This window comes from Argentina silus (assembly GCF_951799395.1).
Source record: "Argentina silus genome assembly, chromosome: 8".
Lineage (NCBI taxonomy): Eukaryota > Metazoa > Chordata > Actinopteri > Argentiniformes > Argentinidae > Argentina > Argentina silus.
In genome coordinates, this window is record NC_139662.1 from 18,213,322 (window position 1) to 18,238,336 (window position 25,015).

At 43.6% G+C, this 25,015-nt stretch overlaps 3 protein-coding genes across 3 annotated transcripts; 2 read left to right on the plus strand and 1 right to left on the minus strand.

Moving 5' to 3' along the window:
* The first annotated feature begins 1,758 nt into the window (after nucleotides 1–1,758).
* On the plus strand, nucleotides 1,759–9,944 carry LOC310808595 (uncharacterized protein). Its single transcript, XM_083675578.1, has 4 exons — nucleotides 1,759–2,821; nucleotides 4,880–4,926; nucleotides 5,041–5,138; nucleotides 6,488–9,944. The coding sequence occupies exons 1-4, from the start codon at nucleotides 1,980–1,982 to the stop codon at nucleotides 7,973–7,975; spliced, it is 2,475 nt and encodes an 824-aa protein (XP_083531704.1). The 5' UTR covers nucleotides 1,759–1,979; the 3' UTR covers nucleotides 7,976–9,944.
* Nucleotides 9,945–14,134: 4,190 nt separating this feature from the next.
* Nucleotides 14,135–15,328, plus strand: LOC310807778 (putative G-protein coupled receptor 173; the record flags this gene model as incomplete). The annotated part of the gene is made up of 1 exon (XM_083674379.1): nucleotides 14,135–15,328. The coding sequence occupies one exon, from the start codon at nucleotides 14,135–14,137 to the stop codon at nucleotides 15,326–15,328; it is 1,194 nt and encodes a 397-aa protein (XP_083530505.1).
* Nucleotides 15,329–22,834: 7,506 nt separating this feature from the next.
* Nucleotides 22,835–25,015, minus strand: LOC310808047 (major facilitator superfamily domain-containing protein 4B-like; the record flags this gene model as incomplete). Its single annotated transcript, XM_083674744.1, has 7 exons — nucleotides 22,835–22,923; nucleotides 23,129–23,249; nucleotides 23,396–23,466; nucleotides 23,562–23,709; nucleotides 23,884–24,057; nucleotides 24,193–24,484; nucleotides 24,786–25,015. The coding sequence occupies 7 exons, from the start codon at nucleotides 25,013–25,015 to the stop codon at nucleotides 22,835–22,837; spliced, it is 1,125 nt and encodes a 374-aa protein (XP_083530870.1).

Genomic DNA, 25,015 nt, shown 5'->3' on the forward strand with positions numbered 1-25,015 from the left:
ATACGAAACAGGAAAACAATTCATTGATTGGTTACACTACGCCGCGCCGAAACCTTTCCACCAATCACATGAAGGGATTTGTTTTCATGGATCAGCTTTACAAGAGAAGCTGACAGCTGCGCTCAATCTTACCCAGTGCGCTTGCATGAATAGTGCTATCAGTTTGGAAGAACACTCCTGGTTATTATGATTAAGCGCAATTAAGAGTTGACTGCAGTCGACATATGTACTGCAATGACAAAGCAGAATGAGAGACAAAACAGAATGACGTTTCTTCAAGAAGTGAGAACTATTGCGCTTAGAACATTTGGCGCGCTCAATTAGGTCCCCAAGCGCGCCTCCTGGGTAGCTGCTTATGCAGTTTACATTTCCCCAGTCCAACGGTTATTTTGGAATTACAAAGGACAGTTCCTTATTCCGCTAATGTAATAATCATTTTAAAAACGTCTTACACATTATACAATTACAAAGTAATTAGGGTTTGTAATTTGGCATAGCCACGGGCCTACTTTGCAACAACATATTGATACAATGTTGATATAACAGGTATAACAATGTTACTATGTGCATTTGGCAACTTCATTTCAGTATTTCTCAGTCTGCGTTTTTACATAGGTGACATAAAAACATAGAAATTATCAAGATCATTGTGTGTCCTGTTATCAATTTGCAATACACTCATTTGTCTCTGATGCTTCAATCACGCAAGACATATTTTTGGACCAGTAATTTGTCTCTGATGCTTCAAACACGCAGTGGAGTCAGTGAGGCAGGTCAGATGTGTGTGTTAGACCGAGGGTTAGATTAGATAGATCTATGGTACCATCTGCCACCTAGTGGATAATGGAGCACTGGTCCAAAATAAAGGAGTCTGCCTGAGAATCCCCGTAATCATCCGAATTGCAACATTGTACCCGTTATATTGTTAAACTGTACATACAATGTCACTATACATATAGACTACAAGGGGGCGTGCATATATAGTCTTGATTCGGTGTATCAATTTAGGAAAATAGTCTCTGAAATAAATGCCTAATGTGTGGTATCTGATGATGAGCCATCACGCATTGATACACACGTTATTTTTCCAAGAGTCATAAAGACTGTATTTAAGTATAGGCTAGACCTACTGTATTAATGACTCAGATGTTTCTATTCACATTGGGCTCACTGTGACACAGCGTGACGTTACATAATAAAGGAACGCAAGAATGGAATGTGACTTGGGACGAATCCATTCAACTTCAGTCAGGCATTGAAAAGGTGGACTGTGATAGCCTATATTGTAGATATTAAGGCTAAATATACATATTCCCGGTGTCCGACTAGGAGGCGACTCGTCAATAGAGGTAACGTAAATGAAAATATAAAAATGTTATGGTCAGAGTTAAATGATTACATAATTTAATCAAACCTATACCTTTAATAGTAGTATAATAATTGTAGCTAGTTATTTACAAACACAATAATATTTAGATTCTGGCCTTCTATTGTGTTGTTTCTAATATGTAGGTTATAATTCTTTCCACATTAATTAGGTGACTTCATTTATTATTTTGGAATATAAATAATTCCTAAACTGCAGGCTATTGGAGTGGGCGTGTACTGCCTGGGCCGGCCGAAACAGAGGGGGAGTCGCCAGGGTTATACCAACTATATTGGCAAATTTGGGGCACGCTGTGTATTGCTAAAATTAGAAGGTTATTCCTCCCGGAACACTAACTGCAGTTCTTACTTGGTCTTCTAAACAAGAAGAACTATACGCCCCTCAATAGTTGACATTAAAGTCCTCGCACTTCCACCTCGATTCTCCATTGGTGCCATGCAGTACAACACGTCCTGAAACTCTGAAGAAGTGGAGGTTCTGTGCGTAACACTGGACCAGTGCTGTTGTGCAAATCCGCACCACTGGATATTATCCGAGACGCCTGTGTCTTCTGTCCGGTGCTTGACAGACCATAAAGGTGAATAGACACAACATGTCTTTCTTAACCATACCAAGCCAGGACGGTCTATTTACCACGGTGAAGACAGGCAGATCAACCGAAGAGCAACATTCTAATTCCCCTGCAGACGAAGACGAGGACGAGGACACCGATGAGAACGCTCGTCTTCTGCCAAGGTCCTCTCCTATACCGAGGAAGCGCGGGCGGTCTATATACGATGAGACTGCCGAGTACATGCGGATCCGACTGGCGTTACCCGCCAGGAGAGTCTCATTCGCTGATACAACAGGTGGAGAACTGGTCGATGTGAAGGAATTTGTCGCGTTTGATTCAGATGAGGAAGATGATGCCAGGTGGGAAGAAGAGGAGGCAAAATATCGACCAGCACACCGTGAACCGACCTACCGAGTGATCCCCGAGTTCGGCATGCCCACCAGCACTGCCCTGACGCACGCAGTGCACACTAATAAAGTTGAGGTGGAAAGCGTATCCCCAGTTGAGGATGAACCCCTGGCATTTAGCGGGTTTATTAGAGTCCTCAACATTTCCTTCAACAAAGCTGTGTATATTCGCTCAACTATGGATAGCTGGGCCACCTACTTTGATTATCCAGCTGATTATGTCCAGGGCTCTAACGACGGGGAGACGGACAAGTTTTCTTTCAAGCTCTCTTTTGCTCCACCGTATGTTACTCACGGGTCTCGTATTGAGTTTGTTGTTCGCTTCGAAACCCCTGAAGGCGATTACTGGGCAAATAACTCTCACCTGAATTATGTGGTAACTCTACTGTTGTCCTACGAAGACGATTTGGCACAAGCCAGCAGTTATGATATGGACGACAGAAAAGGTATCCTGAAACCGTCAAAAACTTACAGGTAAATTCCCTTGACCAGTAGGCCTATCATCAAAGCATTCTATTCATCTGATGACATCAGTGTTGTTGGTGCGTGATAGGTAGCCGACACAAACAAGGATGATAGTCTGTCAAAAAATGTTAATGAAATATTACAAGTAGGCTTAAGGCAAACAACATTATTTGAAAGACAGATAGGGGTGATAACTTGGACGTTAATCTAGGGACCAGGAAGTCAAAAATGTTGATTTAAAGGGTGGTTCCAGTGCCTTACAGATGTTGCTCTGCCCAGTGTTTATACCGCACCTGCCCAGTGTGTACACTGCACCTGACTGGAATGGGCTTCCTTCTTAAAATCAGTCAGTCACCTTCTTTAAGCTCAAACGTCTGGTTAGGTCAGCAACAACGGATGGTATGGTGGGAAGACCAGGTCCTTGTGTTTCCACTCTGCAGCACATATGAGAGAAGAGGTGCTTCGCAAAAGGTGCAAACATACCACTCTCAAAATGCCAGCGATCCAGGGGTGGGAGAGGGGGATCAAAATAGGACGGGGTAGGTGTCACTTTCAGGCTCTTGCGTATCCAGGACTAAGACTTACCCTTGACCTTTCTGTGTGTGTGTGTGTGTGTGTGTGTGTGTGTGTGTGTGTGTGTGTGTGTGTGTGTGTGTGTGTGTGTGTGTATATGTGTGTGTGTGTGTGTGTGTGTGTGTGTGTGTGTGTGTGTGTGTATGTGTGTGTGTGTGTGTGTGTGTGTGTGTGTGTGTGTGTGTGTGTGTGTGTATGTGTGTGTGTGTGTGATGTGTGCAGTTTTAATGTAATAGGTCATCTCCCCTGACACCCCTCACACCCCTTCAAGCCAGATCTTCAGATCTGATCTTTTGCAACCCCTCTTCATTGACAGGATAATATTGCAACGAGATGTTCAAAATGAGATTCCAACTCTATTGCAATATGCTGGAAATATTCTCTCTTGATTGATTAACTAAGACTTGAGGCTGCTTTAGAATAGTGCCATTCACAGTGTTGCTGCACTGCCACACTTGATTGGCAGTGAATGGTGCGTCACAGACCATCTTTCAACTGCTGCGTCATATTCAAAAGAGCAACATCTCAAGCCTACAGATGCCCCCAGGTTAACAGTTAACATCTCAGTGTTGTATCTGCTCGGACATCTTGCCGTCTGGGGAACTTGTGTGCGATTGGAAATTGGGTGATTTATTGTTTGGCATCTTACATGAAAACAACATGAAAACACATGATGAAACGCGTGATGTGACATGCTTAAGCAGTCGGGGGTTCAGGCCAAGCTCCTTCTAAAGGTCCATAAAAGGGTTGTGTAATGACTGTCTGGGGTTCAGGATAACGACCAGTGGGTCTTCACACTATCGTTCCATTAAAGCAGCAAAGGAGTGGGGCCTGGGCAAGCCAATAAAAAGAGGGGGGGATTCTCAAGAGTCAGAGCTTGGGTTATCAAGGTCAAAGGTCAAAAGTGACCTGATATTTTCCACTCTCTCTGTAAGGCTCCTTGTCACATGTACTGTGTATCACACTGCTGCTTAAGATCTCTGTAAACCTTTGAACTCTTGCCAAAGGCCCCCAACTCTTCTGTGTAAAGAAATGGGAAAGTTACAAATAGAGTTAGGGTAAAATAGAGTTAGGCTTATCTTCTTATAGTCTAGAAAGCAGTTTGAAGATATGGAGCTGGATTCTGAGACGTGAGGGACCTTTTGTAACAAGATGTATGTATTGCCAAATACAAGATTGCATTGCTTTCAATTCTAAAGGCTGATACTCAACAAATATATACCAGCACTAAGCCATTGTGTGAGCTATGACAGTAGTGCTGTGTATTTGTGAAGGTGGAATAACACTGTTATTACTCTAGTAACAACAACATATATAGTAATAACAGTGTTACTACACCACCCATTGTACCCATGTAACCCATGTGTCCTCTAAAAACACCATATCAAATCACATTGATCAAATTTGTAGAACGCTCTTTGAAATAGGATCTTGATCTGGTCTTCATTGCAGTGACATTTGTTTATGGTACAGTATCTCTTCTCTCCATTTTAGTATGGAGGGTGTTGATGACTTTGAAGATAACTCAGACAAGGATGAAGGTAACACATGACTGCATGTGACAGACTTGGTCTGTAAACAAGCTTAATATGATAATAAGAAGCTATCTCGAGCCAGACATATCAACAGTATCATTGCAAACCTTGTTTTTGCAGAAGACCAGGAGATTGCTGACCTGCAGCTGGGGGTTCAGAGGCCGACTCCTGTTACTCTTGTTTGCCCAGTCATTGTTCAACCAGAGATCGACTTAGAGGTAAGAGTGTCAGCATTATGGACTTGAAAAGAAAATATTTGTATACCAATTCTTTTGATTAAATTAAATCTAACATTGTGTGGGTATTCTTCTTGCTCAGTCCAGCACCTGGAAACATTTGAATAAGTACATTCCGTACTTATCAAAAAAGAAAAAAGCTTGAAAAAAAGCTCTGGAAGTGGAATTCACAGACGGCTTAGAAACCCTGCTATCATTAGGATATAGAGAACACAACACCATAGAAACTAGTTACAATAATCTAGAGCTCAAAGCATTCTCAGGAAGAACCCATACAACAATTTCTATGGAAGGGTACAGTTCAATATCCAAGTTCTATTTCTTCAGTTCGAAGAGAAAATCTATATTTTACTTACTATTCCCATAAGAACATTTTTCTACTCGCGCTTAACTTTGCATGCAATCATAAATGAAACTGTACTAAGTTCACCCTTCAACACTAATGTGTATCAAATGAAAATTAATTCTTAAAACAGTTTTCTTGTTTTGTTTTGTTTTGTCGATTTTGCCGTTTGTTGATCACAGCTCATTGAAGCTTCAGCAACAACTTAGGTAATGTGCTCACTGCTAGCTGTAAACCGCATGAGTTGCTTATGCGATTCGTACCGTTTGTCTTTCTCATCCATGTATTTGCATCGTTTGCGTCTGTTTTTTGAGTTTCTTTTTTAGTGTTCACTTTTAATTTCTCAACCTGTTTGCGTTTCGTTTATTTAAATTTTTAACATTGAAGATTATTTCTAATTTCTTATTTTATTTGTTATGATATATGACAAATGGCTCCATTATGGCACAGATCCTCCTCTGGGGCATCTGTCATCCAAGTAACTGTTGTAGTGCAACATTTTGTATCATAACTGTATTGATATCCCTACAATAAGTGCCTACACGATCATACCTAATGTCATTGAAATGTATCATATACTCATCCATCTACAGTACTTGGTATGGTTGTTTTGATAACTGATAATAGTATATTATCAGTTATGTATGCGGTAGTGTGTGTGCATGTTTTCCAGTGGCCATTTTTATAATGTCTCATCCTTATTATGTACTGTACTGGGGGGGGGCGGTGTCCAGCCTCACTTTGTCTTTTGCACCATTTCCTATACACATAAGTTGGACCTTGAGGAGGCTCAAAGATACTTCACAGCCTTTTATGACATCAGCATGGAATTAAACCTTAAGAAAAGCATCAGTATGCATTGAAATGGTTTTTCTCTGTCTGTGTGTGATGATGCTATTGTGCAACACGATTTGGACTTGTTGAATTGTCGTGCCTTAACTATCCCACGCCTGTCAGTGTTGTTTTTTTCTCTATTTTCTTCCTATAGGCTGCTGCTGATGAAGCCCTCCGTTCTCCTCTCCTACCCAACCCAGACCTTCCATCCACCGATGTCACTGTGTCCCTGGGTGAACAAACACCCGATGTATCCTGTACAACCACATCACAAACCCATGAAGCTCAAACTGTAGCATGCCTAGCCACCAAACCTCTTCAAACAACTGAGCCAGAGCTTCTACCAAAACAGGACTGTAAATTAGATGACCATTTTCAGGAGGAGCCCAAAGAAAGTAGTCCCTCCACACCCCCTCACGCTCCAGTCCTACTCCCACACCTCAGCAGCATGTCGCAAGCCTCAGACAGTGAGGAGGAGGGAGGAACCCCCAACCTGAATCACTCAGAACCTGACACTGATCCTGACCCGCTTTACACAGAGATCCAATTCAATGTGCCTTCACTGAAACACCTCACTAATCTGTGTTCGCTTCCCACAATGCCAGATGTGGAGCGGGAGCAGGTGGAACAGGGGTCAGAGGAAGAGGAGGAAGAACAGGGGTCAGAGGAAGAGGAGGAAGATCAGCGGCAGGAGGCGGAGTCAGAGACAGTATATGAGATGTCCTTCATAATGCAGGAGCCAGCCACTAGCTCCACAAGTCGGTCTGAGGATCCTTCAGTTCCTGACCACTGTGAGCACAGAGCTGAGGATAGCCCACATATGGAGATTCTCCCTGGCATTACCCCACCTCCCCCTGACGAAATTGACATCAAGCTGACATCGAAGGGCGACGACGAGGTCAAAGACGAGGAAGTCCTGATGGAGACAGGGCCCAGGTTGGAGAACTCCCAGGCCGGTGGAGAGGAGGTCCTCGTCGGTGTAGTGGCCACCTGCATGTGGCCCCCTCATGCAGTGACACACCACGGGCCGACGGGGGAGGACGGCTTGACACGAAGTATGTCCAGCCACCGCCTCGAGCCGCACGCTGACCTGACGTCCCGCTCTACTGCGTCTCACCAGCATTTCAAGCGAGGGGTTGCAGCCGGGCTGAGCCAACTAGCCGCTGTGCTCGAAGAGGACTCCAGCAGTTCTACACAGCAGGATGATAGCACAGCATTTTCACACATGTCCCCCACTGGGTTAGAGAGTTCAACATCTTCGGGAGCTGTGAGCGAAACTGTTCCTCCACCTGGATTCGCAGGCAGCACCTCAGTGTTGCCGGCTTTCACAGAGATGAAGTCCTCCATGACCCAAGATGATTCTCTTAGTCCAAATCTAGACGGTGCTATGGCGGTCAAAGAGGAGGACGAGGACAAAGAGTCTTTCCATGTTCCCTCTGACACCTTTGGAAGTCTAACCAAGCCAAACAGCTCATCATCAGAGGCTCCCATGCCTCTGGATGCCCAGTCTGACCAGACCTTGAAGAGGACTCTGATCCCGTCCATTGCCTTCCTTAGTGCGGCCATCTTTCTCACTGCCGGGTTCCATGACCCCAGCATCTTCCTCGTCATGGGACTATTCCTCGTTTCACTCTGTTTTTGATTTTCTTCTTTCCAAAGTGACTTAACCCATTTTCTTCCTGCAAAGTGCCTTTTCATGATTCCAAAAAACCCCAAAAACAAACAAGTATTACAAGCGCAAGTGGTTCCTGGTGTTTTATTCATGTGTGCCTGCGTGAGTGAGTGTGGAGATGTTTTCTAGGCTGTATGTTATTGTATGTTTGTATAATTCTCCGTGTTAATTACAAGGCGAGAGAAGTTAATGGAATTTGCAGTGTCATACACTCTTAGAAAAAAAGGGTTCCAAGAGAGTTCTTCATTTGTCCCTGTAGGGGAACTCTTTCAAGAACCCATTTTGGTGCCATGTAGAAGCTTTTGAGTTCCATGTAGAACCCTTTTGCGTTCCATTTAAAACTCTCTGTGGAAAGGGTTCAACATGGAACCCAAAAGGGTTCTACATGGCGCCAAAAAGGGTTCTCCTACAGACAAACGAAGAACCCTTTTTGATGCTAACTAACACCTTTTTTCTAAGAGTATAGATTTTGTGTAGAAAATGTTTGACAAGACTATTTTAAAGGGGCAATCGGGGATTTAAACAATAATAAAGCGGTCTCTCACCACTTTTTTTTGGTAAACAGCTGAGGGATGAGGATAGAGAAATTCTACCACTCTCAAATTCATAGGCTATGTAGCAATGGATGCAATGACTGACCATCTATGAGATGAAAATGATAATTGTTTTAACCATATTGTGTAGCTATAGTTTCTTTACAATTACAAACAAGCTTATATTTTTGGGGTTCTGATGGGGTAAGACAGTTGAACTAATCTCATGAGGCATTTATAAGTTATATTCTTCAAGAACCAATGGCTGGTACACTTAATTTCAAACATGTATGTACAGTATCAATCCCAGATTTCCCCTTTGAGGGTAAGAGCAAAGGCAACAATTATACAAAATACATACAGTATGTTATAGTTTGTGTCTTGTCATGTTGTAGAAATATGAGTAACACACACACTGTACATCAAGTTGCTCATAAACCTTAGTTGCACTGTAATTACTCCAGTAACAACACAGTGTTAATGGGCTGTCTTGAACGTATTGTCTCTGATATTTTCGTAATTGCAGAGTAATGGAGTTATGCCCTACCCTATTCCAATACATTTATTGAATAATTACTGAGTTAAATAGGTTTGTTACAACATGTTAATACAGTGTTGTCCTAACAGCATTGTTACACAGGTATAATAGCCATTGTTATGTATAATTCAAGATTATTAGAGTAAGTTTAGTAAGTTATGCTGCCTTATTATTCATTCATTTTTGGAGGACATGACAGTGCGAGCCATGAGGTGTGTGCTACAAGGGGCATTCTGGGATTGGTGCATCCATTTTGGGACTTTGAATATTAATGAGACCTTTTTTGCAGCATCACCTTCTGAATAAAGTAAATTATTGTTTTGAATATTTAGGATGTTATGTTTGTGTATAAAACATTGTAGGAAAGTAGGGAATGATATTGTACAGTAAATATTTTGCTTTACTTTTACTCTTGAAGGATGATATTTTCCCAATGATTTTACGACCTGCATTCATATATTTAATTGTATCTTAGTAATAGGTATTGCTGGAAAAGCAGCAGCCAATTACGAGGGTATAAGCAGATTGTCTGAGTAAGAATGTAATGAAAGGTGAAAGCAGGTTCATATGACAGGTGTCGTTTGTGTTCCGATGCAGTCCTCCTCACATTGTGGTAGATGTGTTCTGCTGTGCCAATACTGTAATAACTGTTCCGCTGTCAATGGTTAGATGACTGTTAATGCAAGCTGTACAGCTGATTCACAATGTAGCTTCTACAGCACTAGATTGACACAAATACACTACTTTTTTTTAGATTATTTGAACTTTACATTGAAATGATACTTCAAATTGTGTTTGCAGTGTATGTATGCATATGTATATATGTATGTGTGTGTGTGCATGTGCGAGTGTGTGTGTGCATGGTGTGTACCTAGCCCATAAAGTCTGATTAAAAAAAACTCAGCTTTCTTTCCTTTTTTTCTTATCTACAGTCCATGGACATGCACAAAACAGCATGTATGACAATGATGTTTAAGTGATACTGTTTTTTTGCCATAGACTGTAAGATCTGGTACCTCTGGGCGAGAGCAACAGTTGAATAACAACCACACCCAGAGGCTTATAGCAAATCATATATGATACGTTGTAATAGGCCTATCAGTTAAAGACGTTGTCAAAGTAGGCCTAAGAAATAACAATAGGCCTTTAATAAGAGTTTTCAGCCTCAGTCTGAGACCAGAGGGCAGGCACACAGGCACAGGATTAAACCGAAATATCCTGCGGCAATATGAGACGCTGATGTTACCCAAAAGGTCATGCATTGCATTGAAGTCACGGTGTCATGTACAGAGGCATGGATTCGCCATTGTAAGCTGAGATCAGAGTTTAAAAGGCTGACAATTCTCTATGGGGATGCCCCAGTAAATGGTACAAGTGGGCTGCTGAGACAGGAAGACTATTCTGTCATTACTTTTTATAATGCTTGCTAATACTGTATGCAGCCTATTTCAGTGCAGTTATAACTTCTATTCGACCAACAATCTAGATTGATTGTTTGGTTATTGAGATGATGAAGGATTAGTGTTAGCTTATACCTAAAAATAGATAGGCTCCCAGTGAATAATAACACTATAAATATTAAACCTTTATTCAGGCAGGGGATCCTACTGAGGCCGAGGTCATCATCATCCCTTTTTCGAGGAGGAGCCCTGCTCACGAACATGGAATAATCAAATGTACATTGAAAATTACAAACAGAGTACAGTTCATTATTTACAAATCAATTACAACAACAATTTACACAATATAATGAATTAAAACACGTACATTCCTCAGACGTCAGATCCTTTATCAAGGTCTTAAATTGTCCAAGTGACACTAAAGATAATCTAATATGAGTATGTTTTTAAGGTCGTTCCTAGAGGATCTTCCTTATCTGTGTGGGGTTGTTTTGGTAGCATTCTTTGATCATCCACTGTAGAAGTCTTCCTTGGCCTACCAGCCCATTTGTGATTGCTGAGCTCACCAATGCTTTCTTTATATAATATTATAATAATAATAATATATGCCATTTAGCTGACGATTTTATCCAGAGCGACTTACATTGCAGTGAGTACATACATTTCAGTATATATGGTCCCAACGGGAATCAAACCCACAACCTAAGCGTTGTTAGCGCCATGCTCTACCAACTGAGCCACAGAGGACCACAAAAATATGCTGATGGCCGGATTCGAACCAGGGACCCTGGGATTACATGACATGCGCCTTAGTGTGGTATGCCACTTCCGCAGCTCTTGTTTAATGATGTTACACACTGTTGAGTTTGGTAAGTCTAATATTTTGGCTATGTTTCTGATAGATTTTTCTGATATTTCAGCCTCATAATGGCTTCCCTGACTTTCATTGACGTCTCTTTGATCGTCATGTTGACAAACACCAATAGCAGACTCCAAAGGCAAATGCAAAGCCTCAAATCAATACTAGACATCGACATCTCTCTTATGTCTGTACAAATGATGTGACGGAACACACCTGACTAACCAGAAACACTTGTCAAGCCAATTGTCCAATAGTTTTGGTGCCCTGAAACAGGGGAACTATGTATAAAAAGGGTTGTAATTTCTAAATGGTGAAACCAATCTGAAAAAAGAAAACGTTAAATTAAAGCCGAGAATCTACTTTAACATCATAGTAATTCTTTGATTTAAAATCCAAACTGTTGGAGTATAGTGCAGTGGCGTCCATATCATATGGTGGGCACTGTAGCTAGTTCAGACGAAATGCGTGGAATTTAAATAAAGTTACTTTATTCGTTTCTGTAAGGGCCCACTGGCACTATTACAAAGACTGAAACTGTATCTAATGTTACTATGTAATGTCACGTTTATGTGAGGTGATACCTGACGGTGAGCTTCTATTAAGAGTTTATTTGAGGCTTAGAATAAAGTCATGCTTTTGATTTTCTGGGATGCTATTTTAGTCAAATGAGCATTTCATGTTGACATCTCTCCGCCCGCCCCCTCTCCCTCCCTCCCCTCTCCCTCTCTCCCCTCTGTCTCTCTCTCTCTTTCCCGAATAGATCCGATGCACTCCGCAAACACGCGAACAGCTTCCAAGCAAGAAGCCATTTAATTGGGTTACTTTACAATAATGCATTAAAACAGCCACACGTTTTGAGTTTAATTTTGTGAAATAGAGTAGACTGCGACATGAACTGGATGTTTTTATTTTCAATCTGAAAATGGTTATCTTACAAAAATGGCAAACAATACGATGGGCTTGCCTTCGCCGGACAGCTAAACAAAGACTGCAAATAACTGTTCTCGGTAAATGTATAACATTCTAATGAAAACAACGATTTATCGAGACTATTTTGAAGACTATTATCGAAAGACCATTATGGATATGCGTTAAGAAAATATTCGTTAAGGAAAAGTCTTCTCTATTTTCCTTGCGTTTGTGGGTGGGTATAGGCTGTGGAAATCTGACATCATTTGGTACAGAACAATATTTATCCCGTCTCCGAATTGACTCGTTTACCGTACGACTTGATGCGCCAGTGTATCTCGAGTTTCAAGATAACTACACAAAAAGACACGGAAGAAAAACAATATATCCTTTGGTCAAATTAAGTTGTTCAAGGGGATGCTGAATACTAGGCTACCTGTGGTTCAACCCAATCGCTCAGAGGACATTATGGATGGGTTTCATTACAAGATATATTTGAGAATGTAGGCCTATTTGTTTTTCCTTTTGTGTAACAGTGCTCTCGGACGGAGATATCCTGCCATTTACAAAACAAAACAGCAGAATATGTCGCTTTACATTTTTTTGTATCTCTTTTTGACAAACTGAACCATTTATATTCCAGTGATGACGGGTGAGTTATTTATCTAGCCTACGTGAGGCAACTGTGACACCTGTTCAACCGTTATTCTATATGTTTACAGCCCATGATTTGACATAATATCAAGTGTCAGTGTATCAAATAAGTGTTTTTATGTGAGGGCAGATCTAGCATATACCTTTCTAAAGGAATGAGGGGCATCATTCATTGCCAAGGCCTACATGGCATTTGCATGGCATTATCACCCATCTAAACGTTAATAAGTGTTATTTTGATGATTTTGAGTTATGTTTGGGGTAATATATGCAGAAATGTCATTGCCCCACCTGACAAAGGAAACCTGAATTCCCTGCAAGCTCATCACATTTCACAAAACATAAATAATACTATATTAACTTCAATCCCAACACAAGATTGACAGTATTTTGTATGTGTTCATTCGTTTATGTGGTCTGTACAATTCTGTCTTGTCTCTGTCTCTTCGATCTCTCACTCACTTACTCATACACACCCACCCACCCACACACACACACACACACACACACACACACACACACACACACCCACACACACAGGTTGCATCAAACAACAGTTTCTTTTAGCTTTCAAAATATGAATGAGTTTGTTGGACTTGAGTAATGCTGTGTCTGCCTCATGTTATCTACTTGATGTTGCTCTGCTCCATCCATCCCTTGTACACCCCCATGCATGCACTCAAACACCCACACTTGCACAAAGTATGTGAGCTGTTGTATCTTAGCAACGGGCAAGGTAATTACTGAGAGAGCCAAGGAGCTGGTATGCTAGAGCTGCTGATCTGATCCCAGCCATAGAAAGACAGCAAGGCGGAGATTTCCACAGTGTTGCCCAACACACGCTTAGGAGGCCATGTTTTTGTTTTCTTCGGGTTTTTTTAATGGATACGAATGTCCGTGTTCTGGTGATCTGTCAAATGTATTATGTTGTCTGTTTTGCTGATGATTGCTCTCTGCCTTGAATGGTACTGTAAATGATCAAATCTGCTATGCCCTCCTGCAGTTTATGTGAGTATCTTTATTATGGCCATTTGTATATTCACAGGTGGTGATGGCAGGGGAAAGAGGAAGGACGAGTCTGTGAAGTAGAATGGATCACCACAGCCTCCTGTAAAAGAAGTAGGGGAGGCAACCACCCAGCCAGGCGAGAGAGGAAGGCTTCTGGGGGAGGTAGAGTGGCGTCTTCCGCAGACAGCGGAGAGAGAGGCACAACCACAGAGCTGGAGGGGAGGGATGGCTAACCTGAGCTTTGGCATCGATGGCCCTGGGAGTCTGCTGGCCGTGCTGGCCTCACAGCACGGACTGGCGAGAGGCAGTAGTAGTAGTAGCAGCAGCAGTGGAGGAATCTCGGCCTCAGCTGTGCCCTCCTACGCCAAGCTGTTCTTCTTAGGCCTGATCATCTGTGTCAGCTTGGTGGGCAACCTGCTGGTGTCTCTGCTCATCCTCCGAGACAGGACCCTCCACAAGGCCCCCTACTTCTTCCTCCTGGACCTGTGTCTGGCCGACGTCGTCCGCTCTGCTGCCTGCTTCCCCTTCGTCCTGGTGTCTGTTCACAACAGCTCAGCCTGGACCTACAGTGCCCTGAGCTGTAAGGTGGTGGCCTTCATGGCTGTGCTGTTTTGTTTTCATGCCGCCTTCATGCTGTTCTGTGTGGCGGTCACTCGCTATCTGGCCATCGCCCACCACCGCTTCTATGCCAAGCGAATGACCGTCTGGACCTGCGGCGCCATCGTCTGCATGGTGTGGACTCTGGCCATTGCTATGGCATTCCCACCTGTTTTTGACGTGGGGACGTACAAGTTCATCCGTGACGAGGACCAGTGCATTTTTGAGCACCGCTACCTTAAGACCAACGACACTCTGGGTTTTATGCTCATGCTGGCTGTTGTGGTCCTGGCCACTCACGGTTTCTATGCCAAGCTCCTGCTCTTTGAATACAGGCACCGCAAGATGAAGCCCGTCCAGCTGGTGCCAGCCATCAGCCAGAACTGGACTTTCCACGGGCCTGGAGCCACAGGTCAGGCTGCAGCCAATTGGATCGCAGGGTTCGGGCGGGGTCCCATGCCACCCACTCTGCTGGGCATCAGGCAGAATTTGCACACACAGCACCGACGCCTGCTTGGTATGGAGGAAGTGAGAGCAGAGAGGATGCTGGGTAGGATGTTCTACACCATCACCCTTCTCTTCCTGGTGCTCTGGGCACCCTACATAGTGGCCTGCTTCTGGAGGGTGTTTGTGAGGTCCTGTTCCATCCCACACAGGTACCTCTCTATTACCGTGTGGATGAGCTTCGCCCAGGCAGGGGTCAACCCCATCTTCTGTCTCCTCCTCAACGAGGACCTGAGGAAGGTGCTGAGGGCCCACCTGCCCGCCTATTGGAGAACTAAACAACACCTGCCTCACGATGAGCCTTACTGCATCATGTGATGGGGGTGTGGGCTGGGACAGGGAGGTTGTCTTTGTGAGGAGAAATGATTTATAAGTCGGGGGGGGGGGGTCATATAGTGAAATATGTGAGTAATGTATTATATAATGCAACTTCATTCAGAGTCTAATAATGGTTTGTAAATTTACAAAAAATGGAAAGCCTGTTTGTTTTGTCCTCTCTGCCCTGTTTTAAAGGCAACAAATCCAATCATAATGTCAGAATGAAATCTTGAATGTGTGTGTGTGTGTGTGTGTGTGTGTGTGTGTGTGTGTGTGTGTGTGTGTGTGTGTGTGTGTGTGTGTGTGTGTGTGTGTGTGTGTGTGTGTGTGTGTGTGTGAGAGAATGAGAGATTAGTCCACTGTATACTTTAGGTCACACAAAAATGAAGAGTACAACGGAAAAGCTCAATCTTTTTCTCATTTTTGTTACAGTTGAGAATTAAGTGGGGTTTATTTGTATTTCCACCCATGTATGATGAATACAAGGTTCATCAAAGCAACAATAAGCATACACAGTAATAATAATAACCAATGCCATTTTAAGACTCTATGCTATGGCCTTACACTGTTTGAATGGGGACACTCAACAGCCAAGATGATAGGTTAGCTACTGTCTGTATCAGGGGAGGCTGGTGGAGGTAGAAATCGGAGGACAGGCTCATTTTAATGCATGAATGGAATGAGGAATGGTATCAAACATGTGTGCATGAGAATGAACCCGTCCTCCGATTTCTACCTCCACCAGCCTCCACTGGTCTGTGTGTAACTAAAGCTATCGCAAAGTAAACACACAGGATTGAATTAGGGAAGACTTGTTTTGGTGGACTATTCAGACGTTTGTTTATAAGATGTAAGGCTACTGATTTTGAATAGTATTCAACAGCTGAATTATTCTCAGAGGATTCTTAAACCACCCCTGGAGCCTTCTACTGTACGTACACGTGGTTCAAAAGAGACTGGAGACTTCAAGTGGACATCTTTGTTTCTTATATCCCTCCCCACATGCTTGTTTATGTGTCTTTATACTGTACCTAATGTGGGACTTTGGTTGGGTTTGTTGGTATTAAACAAAATGCCTGTTTGACCTTTTTGTAAACAGAATAGTTTAAAGGAAGGTACTATTTTTACAAATGAATTATGACTATGTTTCATAATGTACAGACTACAATCTCGTGTTGTCAATACATGACACAAATATTCCTGCTCGTGGTGTTTTTTATTAAACTTGTACTGTATGTGTGTGCACGTGTGAGAAAAGATGAGAAGATGGATCATTATTACTAGGTTCAATGAAATGACCACTTTCAGGACATTATCTGTTTTTTCTGGCTAAGAATGATATACTCCTAACAGTAATTGCATCTGTGGTTCACGATCAATGGGTTCTCCTTGGATGGAGAGGAATGTTTTCACTTCATCTGATGGCCATGGTACTGGATAGCTGAAACTATGCAGCATGACAATGGTTCAGAGTGAAAAATACATTGGCATTCATCTCATGTGCATTGCAACATGACCCATAGGATTTCGTATGACCCCAATGATGGTGGATTTTATGAAGTTGAATCAGATTACGTTGGCAAACAACCTAGAAACATTGGCTTGAAGAGTTACATTCCTGGGAATGCAGAAAGTATAAAGATCAAGTTATTAGCATCCTACATTCAGTGATATGGCACCAACCACCAACCTTCAATGCCACCTGGACAGGAGAATGTGTCCTCTATTTAATATAGGCTACTAATGACTTGTAATGGAGTATTTTGGTTATACAGACGGTTGTGAATTATCTCCAGCATGGCGCTTACTAGTTCAGTCAAGAAATATAAATACAAGCCTACATTATACTGTATGCATCAGCAGTTTGTCCATTTAATGTTTGCTAAAGAAAATATCTATATACTGTATACTGCATGCCAAATTGGCATTAGCTCAGGTTTAAAACACAAAGGCTATATAACACAAAGTCAATAACAAGCAAACCATATTGGCCTTAATTACACCATGCAGCAAAAAACATTGTTATAGCTTACGTCAGATTGGACAGTTCACTCTCCACTCCACTCTGGCTATACCTTTAGCCACTGAAGATGCGGACCTGGCCGGGCAAAATTTTGATCCTGGAAGGAACCATGATCACCCGTCTCACTGAAAGCTTATGAGGAGGATACATGTAAGTCACCTGTTTGTTTGTATTTTTGGCTGGTAAATCATAGTCGCCCATTAGGCCTAGGCCACATTCGCATTGCAGTGTTTTTGTGGGAGTTAGGCATCTAATTCGCTGAAGTTGTAGTGGGTTTTGGAAACAGGAGACATGCGGTCTGGTTTGGTACTTGGTTTGTCCGCCTTCACAGGCATAGGCCTCGAGAGACAATGTGTAAAAAGCGCACCTGCAGCCAGAGGGCCCAACTGATTATAAACCCACCAGGACTGTATAGGTTCAGTCCCATGGAATTATGATAAATGCTACAGTATATGGGACGGACCAACTCATACAGTATGGTTGGGACGGACCAACTCTGAGGTCACCCCATTAAAGTTGAGATTTAAAAGGGCTAGGGTTAGGTTAGGGCTAGGGTTAAAGTAAGGGTAAGGCAAAGGGTTCGGGTTACGATTTAGGGTTGGGTTGTGCCAAGGATCCCATTTAGCATCTGCCCAACTAGGACCATATACTGTATACAAGAACTATCATTACTCATTATACAAAAGTGTGCGCTAAATCATAGATAGGGAACATACTGTAAGTCCTTGATGGCCTTAATATTGGTTGGTTTCCATGGTGTCTAAACAATAGATTGACTGCTTACTTCTCATTTGCAGGGTTTACTATAACAATGGATATTACTTGGAAGAACAACAAAAGAAAACAATGGCACTTGATGGAGAGAGCAAGCTATTGCTCTGGCTCCTGTTAACTCTCTGTCTAACAGATCTGTGGATTTTTGAAAGACGGAGCGACTGAGGTTTGGAACGCGCCACAGGACTATGACAATGTTAAGAGCTTTGAGCTCAAGGTAAATAAACAAACACATCAAAAGCGTAGTACTGTAGTACATCGTTGAAGGGCAACAATGCCTCTGTCACTGCAACGTTAAACAATTTATTAAACATTGGATTGTGTGATAAAAGAAAAAACTGAGAAAATACATAGACATACATCGCTTTGGATAAAAGTGTCTGCTAAATTACTTTAAATGTAAAACATTATATATGTGAGCTGAGAAAATTTAGTCTGCTGAATCTGAGTATCTGTTCCGCACCATCTGTCGAAGGAGACTGATATGAAAAAGCTGTGTTCTGACATAATAACTAAGTACATTCAACATACCATGTTGACTTTACAATTCACACGTGCACTGAATATCTGAAATGCTTAGTAAGGGTGCACTCTAGTGGTTGTCAAGCAGCAGTGCATCTGTTTTTTCCCCTGTGTTCCTGTGCATGTGTTGGCAGCTTTCTGACACCTTAACACACAATGGTGTTTCTTTCTGTCAAACCAACATATTATTAGATATAGTATGCCCTTTAATGCAAAATTATGTTGACCTATTTCAGCTTGCAAACCCCCCCTGCTACTCCCCTGGCAAGTCCAACGAGTTCCAAAGTCGGTTTGGTTGTGTGATCTACCCATTTTCTAATCTCTCTTACCAAACTCCAACCTTACCATTTCAAGACTAAGATATGAATCTGTTTTCAATGGACAAGGACAAAACAGTCTATCAGAATTCAACACAAAAGAGGACATTGCTTTAGAACATGGAAATCATTGAACACTTAATTTACCTCTTGTTTAATTAGTGGCACCTGATAAACATTGCTGCCAATTCCTCATTCTTACCTTCCCAGCTGTTCCTTATCAACCTCACAGTTGTGAATGGCAGGGAGTAACAGTACAAGTACAGAACAGGTCCTCCACATGGTACAAGGCTGTATGATAGAGCTGTTTCAGGTGGTAAGGCATCAGTTGGATTCAGGTTCTGTTGAGGTTGCTGCCTGGCCCAAACTGAAGTATGGCAAAAGCTGTAGAGATTTTCGTAAGGTACACAGCCCATCTTTTGTGTCTTAATTAAGTGTCTTAATCATAATTCATCATAATATAATTACTGTCTGACATGTTATTATGTTGATGCCTTGTGAAGAGTGTTGGTGGTGTTTACAAATTCTGCATGTTCCCTTCAGGATAACTTTGCTGTCATTATTGGCCTTTGGCTACCATCATGCTAGAGCAGAATATGGTATGTCTGACTAATACATAAATCATTGCCTAATTGCAAAGCTGGAAACTGGTGGGAGTAATTGTGAAATCATGCATTTTGTTTTTAGTTGCTTGGGCCATGAGTGGAAGTAATGGCAATAGCTACAAACCAGTTTCAGGCAATCGTCACAGAAGAGTTGCTTATGAGTCCAAGCCCCAGACTGGCTACCAGCCCCAGACTGCCTACTGGTCCACCTACCAGCCCCAGGCCGCCTACCAGTCCAAACCCCAGCCCCAGGCCGCCTACCAGTCCAAACCCCAGCCTCAGACCACCTACCAGAGCAAAGGTGGTTTTGACCCACGCGGTTTCTGGTTAGCCTACCAGCCCCAGACCGCCTACCAGCCCCAGACCGCCTACCAGTCTCAGTCCAAGCCCCAGTCCAAGCCCCAGCCCCAGACCGCCTACCAGTCCAAGCCCCAGCCCCAGACCGCCTACCAGCCCAAGCCCCAGCCCCAGACCGCCTACCAGTCCAAGCCCCAGCCCCAGACCGCATACCAGTCCAAGCCCCAGCCCCAGACCGCCTACCAGTCCAAGCCCCAGCCCCAGACCGCCTACCAGTCCAAGCCCCAGCCCCAGACCGCCTACCAGTCCAAGCCCCAGCCCCAGACCGCCTACCAGTCCAAGCCCCAGCCCCAGACTGCATACCAGCCCCAGTCCAAGCCCCAGCCCCAGACCGCCTACCAGTCCAAGCCCCAGCCCCAGACCGCATACCAGCCCCAGTCCAAGCCCCAGCCCCAGACCGCCTACCAGTCCAAGCCCCAGCCCCAGACCGCATACCAGCCCCAGTCCAAACCCCAGCCCCAGACCGCCTACCAGTCCAAGCCCCAGCCCCAGTCCAAGCCCCAGCCCCAGACCGCCTACCAGTCCCAGCCCCAGACCGCCTACCAGTCCAAGCCCCAGCCCCAGACTGCCTACCAGAGCAAAGGTGGTTTTGGCCCACACGGTTTCTGGTTAGGCTACCAGCCCCAGACCGCCTACCAGCCCCAGTCCAAACCCCAGCCCCAGACCGCCTACCAGTCCAAGCCCCAGCCCGCCTACCAGAGCAAAGGTGGTTTTGGCCCACACGGTTTCTGGTTAGGCTACCAGCCCCAGACCGCCTACCAGCCCCAGTCCAAGCCCCAGCCCCAGACCGCCTACCAGAGCAAAGGTGGTTTTGGCCCACACGGTTTCTGGTTATACCAGCCCCAGACCGCCTACCAGTCCCAGCCCCAGTCCAAGCCCCAGCCCCAGACTGCCTACCAGTCCAAGCCCCAGCCCCAGACCGCCTACCAGTCCAAATCCCAGCTCCAGACCGGTAAACAGTCCCGCCACCAACCCCAGCCCCAGACTGGCTTCCAGAGCAAAGGCGGTTTTGGTCCACACGGTTTCTGGTTATACCAGCCCCAGACCGCCTACCAGTCCCAGCCCCAGTCCAAGCCCCAGCCCCAGACTGCCTACCAGTCCAAGCCCCAGCCCCAGACCGCCTACCAGTCCAAATCCCAGCTCCAGACCGGTAAACAGTCCCGCCACCAACCCCAGCCCCAGACTGGCTTCCAGAGCAAAGGCGGTTTTGGTCCACTCGGCTTCTGGTCAGGCTACCAGCCCCATACCGGCTCCAAGCCTTACCAGTCCAAGCCCCAGCCCAGCTACAAGCCAAAGACCGGCCACCAGTCCAAGTCCAACCGACCGGTATAGCCAGAGCCTTGGATGAGCTACTAGCCCAAGTGTTACCAACGCTTCTGACCAGAGTGGTGGCTCCAACAGTTGGCTCAGTGATCTCTTTGGGTGGGTATGAGAATTTGGCAATATGAGTTCTATTTAACACCCCTTGGGTGGCAGTTTAGTAACATTTTGGCTTGCTGTATGTTTGACTCCCCTCCCACACACGCACACATCTAGCCTTGGTGACCTTGGAACAGAATGGCCCTGCCGGCTGAAAGAAAAGAATCCTGTGACTATGCTATACTGTATATAAAGTTGGTGAATTGTAATCAAACCTTGGCCTGTTATCTGTATAATGTCCAGTAGTTGAGGGAAGGGGGGGGGGGGGATGTAATTGATTACATGGGCCATCCAGTAGCCTCCAGTATGGTCATTCTCAGGGATGCGCATTGATTTATGGAAGGGCAAGTGCTTTTCCCCAGAAAGGGGCATGATGGGGGAGGATGATGACAGTCTAATGGGATGTGAACCAGCTCCCCAGGTGAAGAGCTTTAAAGCCTGTTCAAGGAAGTTATTGTTCAAAGAATGTCATTCACTGCCAATGTCATAGAACTCAAGTCCTATTTGCATTACAAGCAATAATAAGAAACTATAGACAGATCTACGCTGTTTTTTTGTACACATGTACCTACAATAAATGGTTGATGTTCTGATGTCCTCCAATCAGAGGGGGTGGTAGGGATTTAGAACGTATGATAAAAGACATTATGCAAGCAATGCTTTCTAATAGCAATTAAGTTCTGTCTTCCCATTTCAAAGTCGATCTTTCTTTCTTTTTTTTCTTTTTTTTTTTTTTTTTTTTTCTTTGTGTAAATCCCCCGGCCTGGTTGGACCACCCGACATGCCGCAGGCCGTATATTTGATACCCCTGCGGTACACAGAAATCACTGTGGGGCAAGAAGCCAGCTTTTAGGATATTTGAGATTTGTATGCACAAAATAAGGATATTTTGGGATGCATCACACAGCTGGATGCTGTAATGGCGCTTCATATGAAATGGCTGGAAGGCAAAAATGACCATACCCATAGTTGAAAACAAAATCTTTATAACACTAGGTCAAAACAACATTTTATCCCACAGCCATTTGACACAAAACAACAATATTCTTATAGAAACTGCATGGTATGAAATAACATTTGGGTCTTTTCAGAGTGAAACAAAGCTGTCTTAGAATACATTGTGAAACAGTAGTTATTTTTTATCATTCAGAAAATGAACACAAGAAGAAAATTGAATAAGTTGAATATAGAAAGTGAATAAAATCTGAATATTTCTGATTTATTACCTCTGAATGTAGCAAAACGTTCAAACATTGATGATTTGAATGAAAAGCAAGGAGGGGGGGACAAAATAAGGTGCCATGATTCAATATCATTGAATAACTATGATACTCAATAACTAAGATATTTAATAACTACAAGTGTCATTGACACTCTGCTTATTGTGACCCTCAGGATAAATGTTTTTTTGCTTTTATCAACATTTTTCTCCCGTCCTCTCCATTTCTTGGTCAATGAGATTAGTGAATCTCTCTGGCTGCAAATCCTCTCAGCTGCTCTCATGGTCTTCCTTCTGCTCTGTTTTACTGTTTGCTGCTGGTTCTGGTTCTTCCACCATGGTTGTCTTTTTAGAGGTTCCTGTATGGAGGGAGATAGTTACATACAGTATGAACAGAGGACAAGGTTGGCTTTAGGGACAATTATGTTTATGTAATTTATTTAAAAAATGATATCATATATCAAATGTTCTTCCTGTTTTGTTTTTCTGTTGTTAAAAAAGTTCTTCTGATGTTTACAAAAAATCAGTTAGTGTAGGTCTCTGTTAGCAAGTCTGTTAGCATACCAGTAAGGTAGTTCCTGTGCATGCGATCGAAGAACAGCAGTCCGAAAAAGAGGATTAACCCGATGCATCCGATGATCATACCACACAGCAAGAAGCTGTAGCTCCCTTCACTCTGGATAATCTGGAGATTGGAGGGCAACTTTAGACCTCAGGCCATGTAATATCTCTGTCTGTATCTTTCTTTATCTGTTGCTCTGTCTTTCTCCCTCTCATATGCCTGATATACTGTAGTCCTGTAACTCTGAGTAGGATAGAGTATCCTCTTACCTGTCCAACCAGGACTTGCATGACCATTTCTCCCATCCCGGCACTTGTTACCAGGACTGAGGTTGCACATCCTAGAGAGAGAGAGATACCATATTCATACCATATTTCTGTGTTATTAGTATGTTATTACTATGCTATTGTGCTTCTATGATGACTGTAATCATACCTTGGTAGTCCAAGATGTCCTCAGTATAGGCCAGCATACAGGGGAAGATGCTGCTTAGGAATAGCCCACATAAACACGTCCCCACAAAGAGGAAGACACTGCTGGTGTAGAAGATGAGCAGTAACAACACAATGACAATGACACCAGCCTGCAGGGAGGAGGGAAAGAGAATTACAGTTTAGAAGATGAATAACTTATTCAGACTCAGGTCCATACTAGACTTTATCATTCAATTATTAATTCGTAGGACATTTATAGGACTATATATCTCAAGGTAATCATGATCACAACAAAAAGTTCTCATGTTCTTCAAGGGCATTACCAGGTTGACCATAAGCAGGTGGACGGGCTTGAAGCGGACGGAGAGAGGGATAGACATCAGACGTCCTGCAGTGATGGCTGCCCAGAAGATGCTGGCCAAGTATCCCGCTGTCTTATTAGGCAGGGACATGGGCGGAGCCACGGCGTACGTATACACAAAGCCAGCATACGCACCCTAGAGATAGATGCACAGTAGAATCAGAGGTCATCAGATCATTATATTCATTGTATTACGAAATAGACTGCATCGTAATTATGTGCAAATGTGGGCTTTTTTTTATTTTTTAAAGAGTATGTGGCTATCACTCACCACGATACCATCGGTCATGAAGAGGACCATTCCACCCACGATATGAACTCCAAAAAAGTGACCAGTGACCAGTAACGTCCCCAGCTCTCTCACCTGGAGGAAGACAGCCGAGTCTTTCTGATAGATGGTCACCAGCTGGATGTTGGCAATGGTGTCGATGATACCCATTGCCAACCCAGACACAGCCATGGCAATAGCCAGCATTAACACAGTATAGCAAAAGGGGATGATGGCGAATATTACAGAGATGATTAGCGCCGAAATGAACAGGGCAGACAGAGCGCTGAACAGCCTTTGGAAGAGAGAAAGACAGCAAGTTATTATCAGAGGTCTGAAAGGCTCAAACAACAGCAAGATTGTTAGCTAACACTTAGTTGGAGCCTCAATTCCAGGTCAACACGAGTGTGCCAAACTGTAGGCCTGGATGACCCCTCTTTGAACAGAGATGTTGGTTGTGAATATGCAAGACTTAACACTGGCACTGGACTTCTACATATAAATGCTTCCTACTTGAATTAAAGGTACATGAAGCTGCTCTTATAGATGTAGTGACACTGCAATTACTCCAGCAGACTGTGTGAACTGCTACTCACGTTTTCTTGAAAATACCGGCGATAGAGCTGCCAATGAGCAAGCAGAACTGCTGGGCGAAGAACACCCAGGTAATCTGACTCAGTGTCGATTGTGTTTGGCATCGCAGGTCCAATATTGTAGGTCCTAGGAAAGCAATGCAGAGTCCGAAACTGAAGAAAACACTCCAGTAAGTTAAGGTGTGATGACAGTTCCGTTTAAAAAGTGTTACAATCCGTTCTTCCACAAACAT

Bases quoted from the DNA above. Each gene is read 5' to 3' on its own strand.
- LOC310808595 (XM_083675578.1), top strand. From the start codon at position 1,980: ATGTCTTTCTTAACCATACCAAGCCAGGACGGTCTATTTACCACGGTG. The intron at 2,822-4,879 runs GTAAATTCCCTT...TCTCCATTTTAG, and splicing joins AAACCGTCAAAAACTTACAG to TATGGAGGGTGTTGATGACT. The intron at 5,139-6,487 runs GTAAGAGTGTCA...TTCTTCCTATAG, and splicing joins AACCAGAGATCGACTTAGAG to GCTGCTGCTGATGAAGCCCT.